Genomic DNA, 18678 nt, shown 5'->3' with positions numbered 1-18678 from the left:
ATGTCAAACAACGGTTTTAACAGTTAAAGCTGCTAGATTCCAAAAATTAAACATATTTCACATGATCCTCACTTCGCCAACAACTTCCATGGCTGCACATCAACATTGATACACTTTATTCAAAAAGCCCAGCTCCATAAAGAAAGCAAAGGAGGAAAATTACATTGTTATTGTCACATTATGTGCCAGTACAAGCTAACTGGTTTGTGTATTTATGTGTGTGGCTTTCATTGTAAAGTGTATTACAGTGGCGCATGTCCCAGACAATAGCAACACAGGTACAGAGAGGCAGCCAATAACAGCAGCATGCTGGAGTTCACTGGATCACTGGAGGACCCTGATCTGTGGAGAGAGAGAGTGAGACAGAGAGATTAGTTGGTCTACATAGAATAGAATTATAGTACAGCTATTCTTTATTGCATGCATAGCTCTTTAATTTAACCAATGAACAAACATGAACAATGAACAGGATTCAGTTATGACAACATTGCAACATTGCCTCCAAAAATAAAAACAAATAAAAATGTCTGACAGCACAGGATTACAGTGGTGTCATCATTCAGGCCCCCACCCCTTTCCTTCGAGGATTAATAACAGGGACAAATGGCAGAGTCATGTAGGCTCACCTTAGGAGGAGACAGTTATGGCTGCTGTAAAGCCTTGTGTGATTCAAATAAATTTTTCTGTGAACTCCAACGTTCGTCACGTTCAACACTCTGAACTCCTCGAAAGGTGGGATCAGCAGGTCAACTTCGTCAGGGTAGCAGGCAGAGGTATCTACGTCGACCGCAGCGCAGCTGGTGATGCTGAACACGGTCCCTGCACTTTCCGGGAGCAGCTCATCCTCGTATTCTGAATAGGCAGAAATAAACATCCCAAACCTCACTTTTTCCCCCACCCTCGCTTGGAAAGTATGCTTAGACACGTGGTAAACAGTGGCACAGCCTTTGGGTGCCTGGAGCTGCAACGCATCAGTCAGCAGGAAGTGGAGGGCCTTGAATTGGAAGCCTTGGTAGGCAGTGGCATTCCCACCTTGGGATTGCAAGGCGGAGCGGAAAGCATCGAGAAACTCTCCGGGTTTAGCGTGGGTGTAAAACTTCAGGGCCTGAGCATGCTCCTTTTGACCATTTGGGATAGCTTCCTGGCACCGTCTTTCAATCCTTTCTTTCAAAAGCGCGTTGGTTGTCTGCTCCTGCTCAAGAAGGCCCCCCTTCCCTAAAATTCTATTCAGCATGTCATCCCGACACCCTATGAACTGGTCATCCACCGCATTGGGTGACATGTCTAACTGCCGTTCCTCCGAGTCCACCTGCAATAGTTTATTGGGGAGGTTACCCTTTATGTGTACACATACATTAATAGACATACATGTTCCAGTTCAAAAAAGGGATATACCAACAGACAGATACAGTATATAATCAAAACGGCTAAACTGACTCTTTTTTTCACAATAAAGAAGGGAAGTACTCAGTCACCTAAACACTGATAGGCAAACAAAGAGATAATGACAGAAAGTGATAGATAGATAGATAGATAGATAGATAGATAGATAGATAGATAGATAGATAGATAGATAGATAGATAGATAGATAGATAGATAGATAGATAGATAGATAGATAGATAGATAGATAGATAGACTCAAGTCAAAGCATAAACTTACAGTGTGCATAATGGCTGCTATGATCAACAGTTTGATGACTTTCTCTCTCTGAACTTCCATTGCTTCCGCTGGATCACGCTTTCTTTTACTAGAGGGCACAGGACAATGTGAAAAGAAGCCATCAAAATGAAAAAATAAGAAAAGGGAAAAGTAAAAATATATAACGAATGTGGAAAAATAACTACTTTGCATTTTGGTTGGTACTTCAAATGGGACATTTTTGTGCTTGGTTGGTTCTATTCTAAATCTTTCTTGCGGCGGTCACTACCTATTATTGTTAGCACTCAAAGATCTTTTATTGATGTTTTAGACGTCCATTAGCACTGCTAACGATCATGTGATCGCCGGGGAAGTCAAACGTAAACATTGTTATTCTGCTTTTGAAAATGAATTGGGCATAGAATTTCCGCATAGTTTGCATTGCAGACAGTCTCTCTGGGAGAAGTTCTGACACGAACGGGACTTTGCTTCGTACATTGTGGAAGCTGGTTTTCGATTACTGATTAGCTGAGTTGTGCTGCCCATGAGCCGCTCACGGCTGCTAATGCGTAAACATCAACTAATGTGATATTATGATTCCATTTACTTTCATACTACTGCTGGTAACTATTGCTGTGATCCATGCTCTGTTCAAACTGACAAAGCTAACTTAAGTACTGCGTGTTCAAAAGCTCACGAACTCATGCATTGTCAAGCTTTTCTGTGTCATACTGCATATCTGGTGGAGTGCTGGGTTATTGTCTTATTCTAATGGATAAACAACGGCTAAAGATTCATAGCATTCAATGAAAATCTAATTCTAACAGTAAAGTCGACACTCAATAGCTTGCATCTTAAGGAAAGCCATAGTGCGACCGAGCTTCGTAGAGCAAGGCTCACATAAAACTAGAATAGATAGGTGGATCCATAAATGCAATAGCGTTGGATTTCCTCACATCGTCTCAAGACAAAGTATGATTTTGGCCCAGTTGTACAGTGGGTGCTCCACTGTCCGCATAGCATAGCTGGGTCAGGCTCAGTTGTCTCAAGTGTTTTGGGAGGTTGGTAGTGGTCACTCTGTTATCATTTCGGCTTGCTTACTAACTGGGTGTGATAAGAGGCAGTGCCTTGATGCCAAAGTCACATTGATATTAAACATCAGTACATACTGCTCGATTCAAATCTGACTGAAATAATTTTTTAAGTTTGACACTGTAGCACCTTGCTTGTGGTTAACAAGTTTATCATATCAGCAAGCTGCTTCTGCTTTTTCCGAGTTAACATGTTCTAGTACTTGTCCCTTGCCTTACCTCCACACAAACGATGCAGAAGCTTGAGCTGTGCATGTTAGAGTTGCTTTAAGTCCCATAACTCCACCTTTTGGCCAATAAAAATTCAATTCAGAAATAGGCTACAAGAAGCCAGGCTCAGGCACCAGATGATAGCAATGTTAGAGTGGTTTGCAAACTTTTACAGTCAAGCATCCCCCCCTTCCCCACACGCATACGCACACACCCCAAATACGCATCCCGCGTTGTTCCTATTTCCTTTAACCCTCACTGTGCATTATTTAATTTTCATTTTTTAAATCCAAAATGAGGAGAAGTGAACGTTGTCACCTCAGCAATTTAATTACTTCAGGCTGTGCAGAAGATGAAAAACTAATAATTTTATTTTAATGTTTTGACCAAGCAGAAGATGTATTATCGCTATGTAGAATCTCTGATTTTTACAGTGGTAACACAAACCAGTCACTGCAGAGACTGACAAGAACTCTGATCACTGTGGTCTTGAGTATGGACAGGAGCACTACATTTAAATGCTCCAAGTTAAACTGTACTGGCTTAAAGCCCTTTAGGGACTAATTTCACTAATTTATGATTCAAATAACTAAACCATATTTTCTAATGCTGATGTCTTTATCAAAACTGGTAACTGAAAGCAATGGAGTTCTAGAAATGGAGTTAGAATTTTGAAAAAATAAAAACGTTCCAAAAAGCCTACAGTACTTGTGACATGGTTAAAGGGACTTGGTTAACCCCAATATACCTCAGGTTTTACCCGGATATAGCCTGGTTACATCCTAGTTGGCTAGAAAACTTTCACTTTTCAGCCCAATGTGCCCGGGCTTTAACCTGAACCCCAAGATGGCATTGCACTGACTTTACTCTGACTTTTCACCAACAAAAAACAAAACAAAAAAAAATTCACTGATTATAACAGATCTCACAAGTTGCGCTGAGCATGTCTCAGAAAGTAAATGATGGAAAATAAAAAAGGAGGGCATGCCTTACCTTCAGTGCTGTGCTGGTCCTGCAGCAACTAAGGAGAAATTCAATTTACTGTGCGTTCTGCAGGGTGTCGTCTCTGTTTATCAAAAACATTTCCGGTCTCCTCCCCTGGGATTGCTGTGGAAAATAAAGCCCCTTATCTCGGCCTACAAATTTCCCTTCCTACCATCTTGGGAAGTGGCAGAAGCGCTGGGAATGGGAAATGGGGGAGCTAAATCACAGCACAAATTTGCCCAACCAGTGCGACATTACAAATTTACCGCAGTACAATAAAACTACTGCCCGGTACGTTGGGGCACTAAAAATCACTACAGTCGGATGATATCTCAGTTCAGTACAGTGGTGTCGTAATCATTTGCTCATTTTGACTTCTTGCCGTATTCGAGGATTGATATACAGGAAATGTAAGGCGTGGCTCAGTCTGGCCAGTACTCTTGCATAAAAACATATATGCAGTCAATACTGACCCTTTTAAATCCTCTAAAATGTCTGAACAGGTTAGCCTCCTTCCCCAAAAAATATCTGAACACAGACAACAATAGCAAAAATTCAGATTCACTTAGAAAATAATAAATATTTTAAAGTTTTAGAGTATAACCAATTGCCACCTGTTTTCAAAAGGTTAAAAAAAACTATTGCTCATGTTCATTTTAGCAAGTGATGTCTATGAATATATAGCCCATTTCATTGAAAAAAAATGATAAAATGGACAAATAAAAGAGATTCTTCAGGTTATATGGTCTCCTGGTAACCCAATCTGTTGAATGATCGAAATAAGTAGAGTTCCTTTTAGTAGAAGCAATAGCAATATCAGCTGAACTAACAGACGTGCACGCGCACACACACACATGTGTGAGTGTGTGTGTGTATTAATTAGTGCACAGAGCTAAGGTGTGGGAATTTTTAATAATGTTTTAACTCCTTATGTGTATGTATATATATATATATATATATATATAATATCAGCAGACACTGGATGAAATATGCTGAGAATACACCCTGGAGAGGTCAGCAATCCATCTCAGGGCCCACACACCATTCACACGCACATTCATAACTCAAAGACAATTGAGACTTTCTAATTTATGTAACCTCGATGTCTTTTGACTGTGGGAGCTAGGAAACCATACAAACTTCACACAAAGGCCCTCAGCCAATGTCAAGTACCTTCTTGCTGTGAGGTGACAGCACTACACTGCACACTGTGCCACCCCTATATATCCAAATTAACCCTAATCCTGCTAATTCTGAACACATAACATCCATGATCAAGAAGGAGGACAAGAAAAAAATAACAGCAGTAACAGCCTCACTACTTTCCCTTTAATGAAGAACATGATCAGTCGCTTGTGAACTGTGAATGAACTGAATATTTGCAAAGTGTTGGTGTAGACGTAGGCTATGGAGTTGATAGTCGTGGTTTCAGTGATGTGTCCTCTGACAGGTGAAGAGAACTACATCCAGGATGAGAGAGGATGGGAATCAGAAACTGGAGATGCTGCTGACTGAACAGTCCAAGGTCCAGCAGCTGCAAGGTCTGTTGCAGAGTGTATTTCACATCTTAACACCACAAACTTGTCAGTTATGTACACACTGAGGAAATATTGGGTCATGGAGCAAGGGAAAAGCCAGACACACACTGTGTAAATTAATAAAAGACACCCCACGTGAACCATTACTGGTTGTCTTCATTATACATTAATCAAGAACAAAACAGTGTTCAGTATTAACAATAGTCACATGTCCCTGAAACTGAACTGTTAACTGCTAAGGATAAATCAAAATGCTGGAGGACCATTTGATATGAAGGGATGCATAAATCCAGGAACTGACCCTGAATGTCAGGGTGATAGGGGAACAGTAACTGGTCAAAAGTGAATGAATATACTGGCTGTTTTGAGGATGTCACTTTAAATAAGCCTTTAAGTCACATGTATAATGTGCTTTTCACTTAAACAGACACTCTGTTTCATTTTTGGATGACTTAATTCATATGTTACTTTTCATACTTTTGCTAATCAAAAATGTGTTCTAAATCATTATTTGAGTTATTAAAAAGACAACACAAGAAAAGTTTGTTAAAATTGTGTTTAAATCTGTGGAGTACGCTGGATTCAGTATAGACAGACAGTGACCCCTGTTGGAGAAATAAGACATTACATTTATTTTCCAGACGCGTTTTTTACAAAGTGACACACAATAAGTGCATACGGAAGGCCATTGGAACAACTACAAAACACAGGTCTGATAAGGTACAATACTCAATATGTAACAGTTATTCATAGCCATGAACACATTAGTCCAGTTCACACAGTAAGCATGGGCTAGGTAAGAGAGTAATGTTCAGTCAAACTAAGAGGCACGACAAAAGCTACAACATGAAGATAATGATACAAGTGCAACATAAGTGCTAGATGGAGGTACATGTGAAACATGAAAGTGCTGCAGGAACAAAGTGGAAGGATACAAGTGATAAAGATATGAGTATAAGAGTGATGAGTAATAAGTGATAATAAATTGAGAGAAATCAAATTGTACTCATATTTATGCAATGTAGGGCTGAGGAGGTGGTGCTCAAGTTGCAGAAATTTCTCACACAACACTGACGGGTGACAAATTAAAGGAAAAACTAACATTATGTGTCTTAGTAAGGTGTTGGGCCACCATGAGCTGCCAGAACAGCTTCAATGTGCCTGCCCAATGTGCACTTGTTTCAATGAAAAAAGAAATGAGCTCTATTGTTCACATCCACGAAGTAGAATGCATTAGTCACAAGCTATTGTAGAACACCTCACACCCAAGCTGAATTTGTTTTTAAACATTTTATATTGACTACAGTATAATGCAACAGCAGTTGCTGTCGTCGCGTGAATCCGCTTTGCCGGTGAAGGTACGCCTGTTACTTGACTTGGAGTGTTCATCTAGAAGGCCGTATGTTTCATTGTCTTCATTGTGGTTGGAGGTGTCACTTGATTCCTCTTCGCCTGGATCATACCCTGCCTTCCTCAGGAAATTCTCCAAGCTCTCACCTTTTATGGAACGAATTAGTTTGTTGCTAAGGCGGTAAGTGTCCTTAGCACTGAATCGTGAGTTTTTAGGTGTGTGCTCAGTGATGTAGACACTGCCTATCATATTCGAGTCCAATCTCAGGATGATGCGATCTGTGTTACTTTCCATGTTCCGTGATTGGTCTTCACTGAACGGCAGAAACTGGGCACCGGGAGCATGCAGGTTCCCCACCTCAAAGTACCTGCTTGATCCCGTGAGAGGGGGCAGGATCCCCTCTGAATTGTGAAAGATGTGAAACCCAAAACCTCTGTTGTCAGGGTGGTCCAATATCGTCCAGATATTGTCAAATTTGATCATATCATTGGCCAGCCAGTGCAGGAGCTTCAGTCCATGTCGAGGAAATCGGTGACCAAACGTCACGCCTTTTAACTGCTGGACTGTGTTCAGTGTTCGGATATTTCTGGAGTTTTTACTGTATCTCCCCATAGCAGACCTGCAAGAGGGAGAAATGAAGAGTCAGGGTGGAAAGAGGCTGATTTCAGTTAGTCCTGTATACAGCCTACCTTCAATGGGCTTTGTTCTAAATATTGAGTTGTGATATTTATCTTCTTCACAAATTCACTTAGCTGAATAAAACTATAGAGTCATTGGCCAAATAAATTGACCTATAAAAATGTCGACAAACCTATTACAAAGACAGTCTGTATAATATTTGCTTTCATCTTGAAAGGTAGAATTTTACGACACCATGCACTGAGCTGACCTGTCCTAATTTGTGTGTATACATGTGTGCTTCTCTTCTGTATTGTAGTCAATCTATAAGGTTCAACCCACTGTACTGCTGTCTGATTATAATCCCTTTTTGTGAGGGCCATACAGGCAGGTTTGATGACATCAGAGCCTTGTCTGTACCGCAGGTATGCGGGTTGTCATGGTGTCACAGACACAACAGAGGAAACACACCTTTTACACACATTGTTCCTCAAGGCTTCCACAGCCCCTAATTCTGGCCAACCAATCACATTCAGAATAATCTGCTTGAGAGTTTTAAAACACAGGAACTGCAGAGTCATCTTTATCGCAGTGAAATTTGCCCCGTAGCCAAACCAGCCCTTCCACATTCTCAGATTCCAATGCAGAATTAAGCCACAGACAATGTTCCATTCCACCCACATTCTTGATAATTTGCCTCTCATCTTTACTCATAAAATATTTCTTTTGGGGACCAGCAGTATGTGATAACAGTATTATCCACCTCAATGCTATCACTGATTATGTTACATACAGTAGGTCTAATCTACTGTGATGACAGTTTGAGTAATTCTAAGGTTACTTGTAGGCCTACTACTACCATCTTAATGGGTCCCAATGAGAGTGAAGGGCAATTTAATGTAAATTAGATTCAACTTTATTGTCATTGCACATGTCACAAGTACAGAGCAACGAAATTAATAGCTTATACACATGATTCCAGACTGATCATTTGACCACATGGGATGTTCCTTGCTTCTCATTAACTCCAATATTACAGGGTAACAAGGCACCGTTCTCATTTACGCTGCTATTGGAGGGTGACACACTCTCTCTGACATTAACACTGATATACACAGCATGTCTAATAACACAGTGACACTTTTATTAACACAATTCTCCTTCCCTCATTAACACTGATACTACCGGATAGCACTCAGAATTCTACTCCCTGGACCGGACAGTTCAGGCATTATCCTATGAAATGCATGTTAAGACTTCCATTTCTGGCCTGGTGTATGATCTACTGGTAAATATTTTCTTCTCCTTCAACCCCTGATAAAGTCACACACAAGTACACACACAAGCACACGTTACAGTACCTGGGTTTTTGGTAAGATGTGCAGTCAGTTGTCTGTGTCGTCCTATGGTGTCTGTCATCAAATGAACTGGATGCATGAATTGTTCTCACTTTTGTACTTTTGTACAGTATTACTGTAGGGGGCTGGACTAACTTCGAAAGCCTTTAGTGTGGGAAATGGAAACCGAAAGTGTTCAGGGATAGGTTATCGCGAGTGTGTGTGCTTAAGTGTGTGCATGTGAATGTACATGTGATTAACTACTGTATGTAGGGGGCATGTGTATGTTGAGAGTGTTTCTGCTAAGTGTGTATGGGGGTCCCAGATTTAGACTCCAGTCAGAGACCTGTCTCAACCTATGGTATCTCTCATCAAATGGACTGGACATGTGGCTATATTGTCATCACTTTTTTTTTTTTAACCTGCAGTATGAAGGTAGGCTGGACTAACTAAAGAGAGCCTTTGCAGTGGGACATGGAAACTGAAATTGTTCAGGAACAGGTAGCTCTTAAGTGTGTGTGTGTGTGCGTATGTGTGTGCCTGTGTGTGCGAGTGTATACATGAATGCATACATGCGTGTAATTGGGTGTGTACGTTGAGAGTGGTTGTGTTAATTAGCGTGTGATTGTGCTGAGTGTGTGTATGGAGGTCCCAGATTTAGGGCTCCCAACAGGTCAGGGTGTTTCCCTCTTGCACACAACCCGAGAGTCCTGCCAGCTTCCCCTCACTTTCCACAGGTTTGCTCACAGCTGATGTTCCAAAGGGTTCTACCTATTTTGATCGCTGCACTTTTTTCCACAATCTCTCAAAGAACCAGAACCTCAGCACAATCCTTATGGAGTGTTCAGTTGTTACAGTATTCTGTACGGAATCATTTAGCGACGATCAGTGTATGTACTCTCATGCTAGCATGATCATCTAATTTACATGTCACACACACATGTAACACATACAATTGTAAACAATACAATGGTGATTTTTTTTAATGGACAAATAATATGTTTATTTCTTTAAATCAATCCAGAGGTGTGCTAAAATTTGATTAAATACAAATTTACTTTAAATTCCATTCATCAAGTGCTGAAATCGCTTTACAACACAATATCAAAGAAGTAGTTGAAAGACCATTTTAAAAATGGTCTTTGTACAGGATTGATTCAAGAACATTTTTAAAAATCTTAAGTAAAATGAAAATGGGTAATTTAAAAAAGGGGAACAACCCTGCGTGCAGACAAATGTATGTACGTATGTACGTAGGTACGTACGCACGCGCACACACACACACAAAGAAAATAAAAGCATACGCCAGCTCTCCTATTATGATCGCCAGTTATAACTGGATAAAGTTCACCACTCCACCACTGAAAACACAAGACAGGGGAAGGAGGAAGAGCAGTAGGATCAGGAGGAATATGAGTAGTGGGAAAATGAGAATGAGGAAGATGAGAAAGCTTGTGGTAGATATTGAGTTTATGAGGAAAGCCTTAAAAAAATAAAGAATTGTCCTTCAAAGACTCCAGCAGCTGAGAAGCTGCTCAGTAACACAGTTGCGGAGGACTGGAATGTGCCATGATGCCAGAAAGGCACGTGGAACAGCTCAGAGTATAGTGCAATAATCCCAGAATCCTCTGCTAGGTTGAGGTGGGCTATGAGGCTCAGGGACAGGTACTCTTATGGTAGAGTGAGCTCGTCTTGGGGATTCAGGGAAAGTTATGGTAGAGTGATCTCGTCTTGGGGATTCAGGGACAGTTATGGTAGAGTGATCTCGTCTTGGGGATTCAGGGACAGTTATGGTAGAGTGATATGGTGTTTGTGAAGTGGACGCCATGTTGCTCACTGTGGAGAGAGCGTAGGCTTGATTGGTTTGTCTAATGCCTGGACCCTCCCTTATCTGATGCAAAAACTCGGACAGCTCCAGGTTCTTGATTATGTTCATCAGGCCTTTACTGATGCGATACGTGCGCTCTCTGTCAAAACTCCCCTTTCCCTGGTGCTCAGTGACGTATATCCTGTCAATAATATTCCAGGGGCCCACGCTGAGGATGATGCGGTCACTGTTGCTGTCAGCCCAATTGCTGTTGTAGTGTTTCCAAACGTAGGAGGGCAAGGCCTGGGCATTTGGCTTATTGAGGTTGCCTACCTCGTAGTAGAAGTACTCCTCTTTTGGAGAAGGCAGAATGTTCTCTCGATTCTCGAAGTAGTGAAACCCATAGTCACCTCTTTCGGGCATGCACAAGAGAATCGCCAAACTGCCGTCATAACTGATGCATTCACAGGCGAGCCAATAGAGGAGCCTCAGCCCATGTCTGGGGCGGGGCCGACCAAATCCTGAGTCTACCAGGTGGATCAATTCATTCAGTGTTTCAGGCTTATCACTGGAAATGACCATGGTGGGATCCAAAATGGGAATGCTTAGGACTCTGTGGGAGACAGGAATAGAGAGAGAGAGAAGGAGGAAAGAGATGGAGAAAAAGGTGCAGTCAGAGTGAGGGGGAGAAAGAAGGACATAGATAAATAAATAAATAAATAAGACAAGGGTGTGCCACTAACGCAACTCAAAGTATTGTATGAGTTACTTCTTGAGAAGTCATTAGACAAGTATGAGCTGTTCACTGGAAAATGACATGCCTTTGTGCGGTGCTGCCATTTAACTTATGCACATATTCAGAATGTTTCACCGTCCTGTAGATAAAGCTGTGACCACACAAGACATTTACGTGAACATAAACACATCTCATGTCCCATTGCTAAGATACCAACTACAGCTGGGTTTGTACAAGCTGATGCTTTCAAGGTTACACACCATAGGGAACAATCTTATGTTCTTTTGATTGATAATTAGCATTACATGCTCACCAATCACATACTTTCTCTATACAACCCTCTCAAATAAGACTGGGTATGATCAACAGGGCAAACGAGCAACACATTGGCAAAGCATACAAGTGTCACGTAACAGGGAACCAGGACCCAAACGCAGTGTAAAAAAAATCAAAAAAAAAAACTTTGAAAGGCGAATCCAAACAAGACTTTAATAACAAAAGGCAACATAAAGCAGGAAACCAAAACAAAGCCACGCAGGGCTAATCACAAAAACTCAAGGCAATTCTTCAAAAAAACAGAAAACAACCAAAATTCAAAAATTCCCCAAACAACACAGGTCAGAACTAGGGCAGGGCAGAACACAGAATGGGCAGAAAACGGGCAGGCAGAAAAGCACGCAGACAGACTACTGGCAGAAGGGAACACACAGGCAAAACTTAAATAGCCACAAAGATAACAAGACAGGTGAACGCAAAGCACAATCAAACCAGAGCAGGGGGGGATAATGAGACACAAAGAAAAACTGATAGAATATTTGAAAACAATAATGTAATTAAACAAAGTGGAAACCAATGAGGGAGAAATAACTGAAACACAAAACTGAAGTGCCCCCATCTGGCGGCGCAAAAAGGAAGGACAGAAACGGAACAGAATCCTGACAAGACACGAAAACAGAACACTTAATAATAGGGAGAAAAATAAAACAAGAGCCCAGTCAAGAAAAATTGTCTGAAAATAGTAGCGCCAGCTGTTACGATAACGGCAAAAAGGACAACAACTGCAGGCACGGTTCCTTTGCTGCCTTTCAAGTGCACCTCCACATACATACAGTACTTGAAAATAGTGCCCTGTCGTTCCCTTGAGATTCATAATTTGCTCCCCAAATATGACTGCTGAAAAAGCATTACAAATAAAATGAATTCGTATTTGCGGTTTTTCTGAACAATATTTGTCGCTCGCTACAAACATGTGTTACAGTACCTGGATTAGGTAAAGCGTCTGGCCAAGCTTGTATTGTAGCCGTCCCTGTCAATTCGTTAAAATACGCAGGCTTTCAGAGACGAACAGTTGACTTGGAAATCGAAACTGAGTTAATTGTGTTTGGGCGTGTGCGCGATTTTTGAAAGGAGTTTCTGCAGTTTATGCACGTCTTTGACATTTGGCTGATCAAAAAACTTTATTTTCCCTGCTGATTCCACTCACCGCAGTAGAGTCCGTCTTCATTATAGGGTTAAGATTGAGAGAAAATTAAAATACGGAGAGGAAGGTCTAAATATAGCATAACAATACCTTCGCAATACTACAGGAAAGTGCGTAATTTCGTTATTGTCGAGCGTGTATTCGCAATTCGAACTAGATTTAAATATAAAGAACATTACGTTTGAAAGGGGAATACTCAAAGGGGAACTAAAATTCGAAAACTGATGATCATGAATGCTAAGGCAGTATGCATCCTTCCCGACACTGAATAATCTATATTTATTCTCTTGCTTTTCACGGTGAGTTCATCACCTAGCCCTATAACCGATGTAATACGCTCTACAATCACATATCCTGTTTAACAGGTTTGCATATTTGGGTTTCAGATATGCAAGCAAACGGGCTTGTCTGCCTTAGATCCCCAACGACTGGATTAAAATATTAATTACGGATCCACTCGCATGCAGAGAAATGAAAACATGGCAAGAAAGCATTCTTTCATCTTTTCTTATCCCATCTCATCTCTCATCGTCGTCACGTAATATACACTCAGAATAACCTGTAGTCAAACAGGGAGACAGAGATAGACAGAGAGAGCCAGTGACAAAGCTGCAACCCCATTGTACTGCAAAATAATAATAATAAATGTTTAAAAATAATGGAAATCAAAATGAAAACAACCTGTAAACACGGAAAACAATATTGTTATAACAGTATAACAGCAAAGAAAAAGCCATTTGACTGCCAAAGAAAACGGTAGATGTTGATAATTAGAAATTAAAATGCATTAAAGTCCTAGTTTAATTTCAGAGAGGAGCACTCAGTTTTCTATAAAACATTTTTTTTAATTAAAAAAAGCCCCAAATTTTCTTTTAAAAAGTGGAAAACAAGACCAGCAGAGAATATGGGGGAAAAAAAGATGAAAAATCACATCCTTCCCAAACATCATTGACCATTATCATTATTCTTAATCGCTTGATATATACACAGATAACTGCAATAACTGTTTCGTATTCTTCACCGCCCCCCCCCCAACTTAATTTAAGTACACTTGAAAAAAAGAAAGGATTTGCCTTTTGGGGGTGTCAGGGGGCAGGAAATCGAACAGATTTGCACCCCACACATCTCTGTCCAGCTTTATTCATGGTGTTTCGTGCCCCCACACACGCTTGCACATACTTGTATAAATAGACAAATCTACACCATAGTGTACAATAGGGCTGTGACGGTATGAAAAAAAAATCACACAAAGATCACAACTCGATCTGTTTATTTATAGCTGTGCAGATTTTTTAAAAACCATTTTAACTGAAAAATAAAAAAATGCAACTGAATAGTTCACTCCGTGTAACTGTATATTTAAAATAATACAAATCCTTTTTCCTGAATCCAAAGTGTGCCCACACGGATGAACGACCTCGCGTTTTGGGGGGATACAATTCTTCATTACGGTCGTTAACAGAAACAGTATCAGACATCGCAAGTGCTGTAAGGGGCTGCAACGGAGATGCCGTGTAAATGAATAATAGCTAGCCAGCGTTGCCAGATGGGAAATATTAAACTATCGTACCGGATGCTTAAAATTATCGGATTTTAAAGAAAATGATCGTACACAGCCAAAAAAAGAGAAATCACACGTGTAAATATGTGATTTCACAAAAATAGCGTATTTATTGTAAGCATCAACCTTGTTTGACACGCCTACTCAAATACTTCAACCAAAGAGTGCAATACCAGCAGCCACAAAGGGGAGAAAAACATTTGCGCACCACATACGCTGCGGGGAAGCAGGGAACTTACTGGACCCTACTCAAATGAATGAGACTCACTAAAAAGCCTGATCTACAGATAATGTCAAATAGCCCACAGTTAAATAGCAATCGCTCAAACATGTAATCGTTATAATTGACAGCTGTAACGTTACAATTCAGCAACATGGAAACAGTTGTATAAGTCATCAGTGAAGAATTATAACGTTATGCTGTGTCAATGTATTTAATATGCTGTATCAATATTTGTTTGTTCTTGTGAAAGCATGTATCTTTTCAAAACGTCCAAAAAGTCTCTCAGTGCATAACTGGCCCTATCTAGTCTTAAGAGTTCAACTGCACCCTCAGTTCTTCCAACGACCTTCTCTTTGCCTCTCCCCTGCCTTCGCCTGACTCCTCGGCACTCATTTTGCTAGTTTTTTTTTTTTTTTTAACTCGTTTTATACATGAATGGAAAAAAAAGATAACATCGCTGGTAATTTGTAGGTAGCAAGCTAGCTTACATTTTACATCAGAAAGAACGGAGAACGGCAGCCGTGCAGCTGCTCGCTCCCGTGGCACGCACGTCATGCATCAAGTTGATTGGCTGGAAAGACGCAACATGTGCTTTCAAATGACTTTGCCTATAAATACAGATCTAGGATCAGATTTGTGAAAAGGCAAACCGGATCCTAAATCAATAGCCAGGGGATTTAGTAATTTCCTTCCTCTTTTTTTGAAATGGCGAAATTATCGTACATTTGAGCACTGGTTGAAAAAATTGCTTTGTCACGTGATTTACTATCACTATTACGTTACGTTTATGATAGTACTATTTCATATTCGAATTTTACGGTTTACCGTCATGCCCGTATACCGTGACATCCCTAGTGCATACATATGTGTAATTGGGTGTGTACGTTGAGAGCGGTTGTGTTAATTAGCGTGTGATTATGCCGGGTGTGTGTATGGAGGTCCCAGATTTAGAGCTCCCAACAGGTCAGGGTGTTTCCCTCTTGCACACAACCTGAGAGTCCAGCCAGCTTCCCCTCCCTTTCCACAGGTGCCCACAGCTGGTGTTCCAAAGGGTTCTACCTGTTTTGATCATTTCACTTTTTCGCAAAAAAACCTGTTCATGAACCAGGACCACTGCACACATTCCTTATGGAGTGTTCAGTTGTTATAGTATTCTGTACAGAATCATGTAGCGACGATCAGTGTATATGTACGCTCATGGTAGCATGATCATCTAATTTACATGTGACACACACATGTAACAAATTTGTAAACACATACAATGGCGATTTAAAAAAAAAAAAAAATTATTGGACAAATACTATGTTTATTTATTTAAAGCAATTCAGAGGTGTGCTAAAATTTGATGAAATACAAGTTTACTTTAAATTCCTTTGATCAAGTGCTGAAATCGCTTTACAACATACAATATCAAGAAAAAGTAGTTGAAAGAACATTTAAAAATTTGTCCTTATACGGGATTGATACAAGAACATTTTAAAACATCTTAAGTACAATGAAAATGGGTAATTTAAAAATAGGGCAAGAACCCCACACATGTACAAACGTATGCACGTACATACGCGCACGCACACACACACACACACACACAAATAAAACAAAAGCATACACCAGCTCTCCTGTTATGATTGCCAGTTATAACTGGATCAAGTTCACTGCTCCACCACTGAAAACACAAGATAGGGGAAGGAGGAAGAGCAGTAGAATCAGGAGGAATAAGAGTAGTGGGAAAATGAATAATATGAGAAAAATTGCAGTAGATATTGAGTTTGTGTGGAAAGCCTTGGGCAATAAGGAATAAAAATGTAAAAAAAAAAATTATAAATTTCAATTAAAAAAAAGAATTGTCCTTCAAGGACTCCAGCAGCTGAGAAGCTGCTCAGTAACACAGTTGCGGAGGACTGGAATGTGCCATGATGCCAGAAAGGCACGTGGAACAGCTCAGAGTATAGTGCAATAATCCCAGAATCCTGTGCTACGTTGAGGTTGGCTGCGAGGCTCAGGGCCTGTTATGGTAATGTGAGCTTGTGCTCGCGAAGTGGACGCCACGTTGCTCACTGTGGAGAGAGTGTAGGCTTGATTGGTTTGTCTAATGCCTGGATCCTCCCTCATCTGACGCAAAAACTCTGACAGCTCCAGGTTCTTGATTATGTTCATCAGGCCTTTACTGATGCGATACGTGCACTCTCTGTCAAATCTCCCCTTTCCCTGGTGCTCAGTGACGTATATCCTGTCAATAATATTCCAGGGGCCCACGCTGAGGATGATGCGGTCACTGTTGCTGTCAGCCCAATTGCTGTCGTAGTTTACCCTAATGTAGGAGGGCAAGGCCTGGGCATTTGTCTTATTGAGGTTGCCTACCTCGTAGTAGAAGTACTCCTCTTTTGGAGAAGGCAGAATGTTCTCTCGATTCTCGAAGTAGTGAAACCCATAGTCACCGCTTTCAGGTGTACACTCGAGAGTTGCCAAACTGCCGTCATAACTGATGCATTCACAGGCGAGCCAATAGAGGAGCCTCAGCCCATGTCTGGGGCGGGGCCGACCAAATCCTGAGTCTCCCAGGTGGATCAATTCATTCAGTGTTTCAGGCTTATCACTGGAAATGACCATGGTGGAATCCAAAATGGGAATGCTTAGGACTCTGTGGGAGACAGGAATAGAGAGAGAGGAGGAAGGAGATGGAGAAAAAGGTGCAGTCAGAGTGAGGGGGAGAAAGAAGGACAGAGATTAATAAATAAATAAATAAATAAAAAAGGGTGTGCCACTAACTCAACTCAAAGTACTGTATGAGTTACTTCTTGAGAAGTCATTAGACAAGTATGAGCTGTTCACTGGAAAATTACATGCCTTTGTGCGGTGCTGCCATTTAAGTTATGCACATATCCAGAATGTGTTTCACCAAAGTTGTCCTGTAGATAAAGCTGTGACCACATTTATGTGAACATAAGCACATCTCATGTCCCATTGCTAAGATACCAACTAAAGCTGGATTTGTACAAGCTGATGCTTTCAAGGTTACACACTACAGGGAACAACCTCATGTTCTTTTGATTGATAATTAGCATTATGCTCACATCACGTATTTTCTCTGTTTCATACAACCCTCTCAAATAAGTCTGGGTATGATCAACAGGGCAAACGAGCGACACATTGGCAAAGCATACAAAACACGAAAACAGAACACTTAATAACAGGGAGAAAAATAAACAAGAGCCCAGTCAAGAAAAATTGTCTGAAAATAGTAACGCCAGCAGTAACGATAACGGCAAAAAGGACAACTGCAGGCACGTTTCCTTTGCTGCCTTTCAAGTGCACCTCCACATACATACAGTACTTGAAAATAGTGTCATGTCGTTCCCTTAAGATTAATAATTTGCTCCCCAAATATGACTGCTGAAAAAGCATAACAAATGAAATTAATTAGTATTTGCAGTTTTTCTGAACTATCTTTTTCGCTCGCTGCAAACAGTACCTGGATTAGATAAAGCGTCTGGCCAAGCTTGTATTGTAGCCGTCTCTGTCAATCCATTAAAATACCCAGGCGTTCATAGAGACGAACAACGGTTTACTTGGAAATCGAAACTTATCGAGTTATTTGTGTTTGGGCGTGTGCGCGTTTTTTTAAAGGGACATTCCGCAGTTTATCCACGGCTTTGACATTTGGCTGATCAAATACTTTTTCTCTGCTAAAACTGATTCCACTCACGGCCGTAGAGTCCGTCTTCATTATAGGGTTAAGATTAAGAGAGAAAATTAAAATATGGAGAGGTCTCAATATAGTATAACAATATTTTAGCAAGACTGCGGGAAAGTGCGCAGTTTCGTTATTGTCGAGCGTGTATTCGCAATTTGAACTAGATTTAAATATAAAGAACAATAAAGGTGAATAGGCTACTCAAAGGGGAACTAAAATCCGAAAATGATGATCATGAATGCTAAGGCAGTATGCATCCTTCCCAATACTCTACAATCACACATATTGTTTAACACGTCTGCATATTTGAGTTTCAGATATGCTAGCAAATGGGCTTGTCTGCTTTAGATCCCCAACGACTGGATTAACAGACGAATTAGGGCTCCACTCGCATGCAGAGAAATGAAA

General features: G+C 40.7%; 2 protein-coding genes across 4 annotated transcripts; both read right to left on the bottom strand.

Moving 5' to 3' along the window:
• Window positions 1-101: 101 nt before the first annotated feature.
• On the bottom strand, window positions 102-4406 carry LOC135254623 (T-cell ecto-ADP-ribosyltransferase 1-like). Of its 2 annotated transcripts, XM_064334951.1 has the most exons (5): window positions 3935-4406; window positions 2951-3017; window positions 1662-1749; window positions 627-1309; window positions 102-342 (listed from the first exon to the last, which is right to left on the bottom strand). In XM_064334951.1, the coding sequence occupies exons 2-5, from the start codon at window positions 3007-3009 to the stop codon at window positions 243-245; spliced, it is 930 nt and encodes a 309-aa protein (XP_064191021.1). In that variant the 5' UTR covers window positions 3010-3017; window positions 3935-4406; the 3' UTR covers window positions 102-242. The 2 variants fall into 2 exon arrangements, with proteins under 2 accessions (XP_064191021.1, XP_064191023.1); XM_064334953.1 differs by lacking the exon at window positions 2951-3017 and having other exon boundaries at window positions 3935-4391.
• Window positions 4407-9732: 5326 nt separating this feature from the next.
• LOC135254626 (uncharacterized) lies at window positions 9733-18562 on the bottom strand. 2 transcript variants are annotated; one of them, XM_064334959.1, is made up of 2 exons: window positions 18049-18562; window positions 9733-11189 (listed from the first exon to the last, which is right to left on the bottom strand). In XM_064334959.1, exon 2 carries the CDS (start codon window positions 11156-11158, stop codon window positions 10367-10369), a length of 792 nt encoding a protein of 263 aa, XP_064191029.1. In that variant the 5' UTR covers window positions 11159-11189; window positions 18049-18562; the 3' UTR covers window positions 9733-10366. The 2 variants fall into 2 exon arrangements, with proteins under 2 accessions (XP_064191029.1, XP_064191028.1); XM_064334958.1 differs by lacking the exon at window positions 18049-18562 and adding an exon at window positions 12574-13845.
• Between the last annotated feature and the right edge of the window lie 116 nt (window positions 18563-18678).

Source organism: Anguilla rostrata, chromosome 5, assembly GCF_018555375.3.
Source record: "Anguilla rostrata isolate EN2019 chromosome 5, ASM1855537v3, whole genome shotgun sequence".
Classification (NCBI taxonomy): domain Eukaryota; kingdom Metazoa; phylum Chordata; class Actinopteri; order Anguilliformes; family Anguillidae; genus Anguilla; species Anguilla rostrata.
The sequence above is the reverse complement of the archived record's forward strand: the minus strand, read 5'-3'. Positions and strand labels throughout refer to the sequence as shown.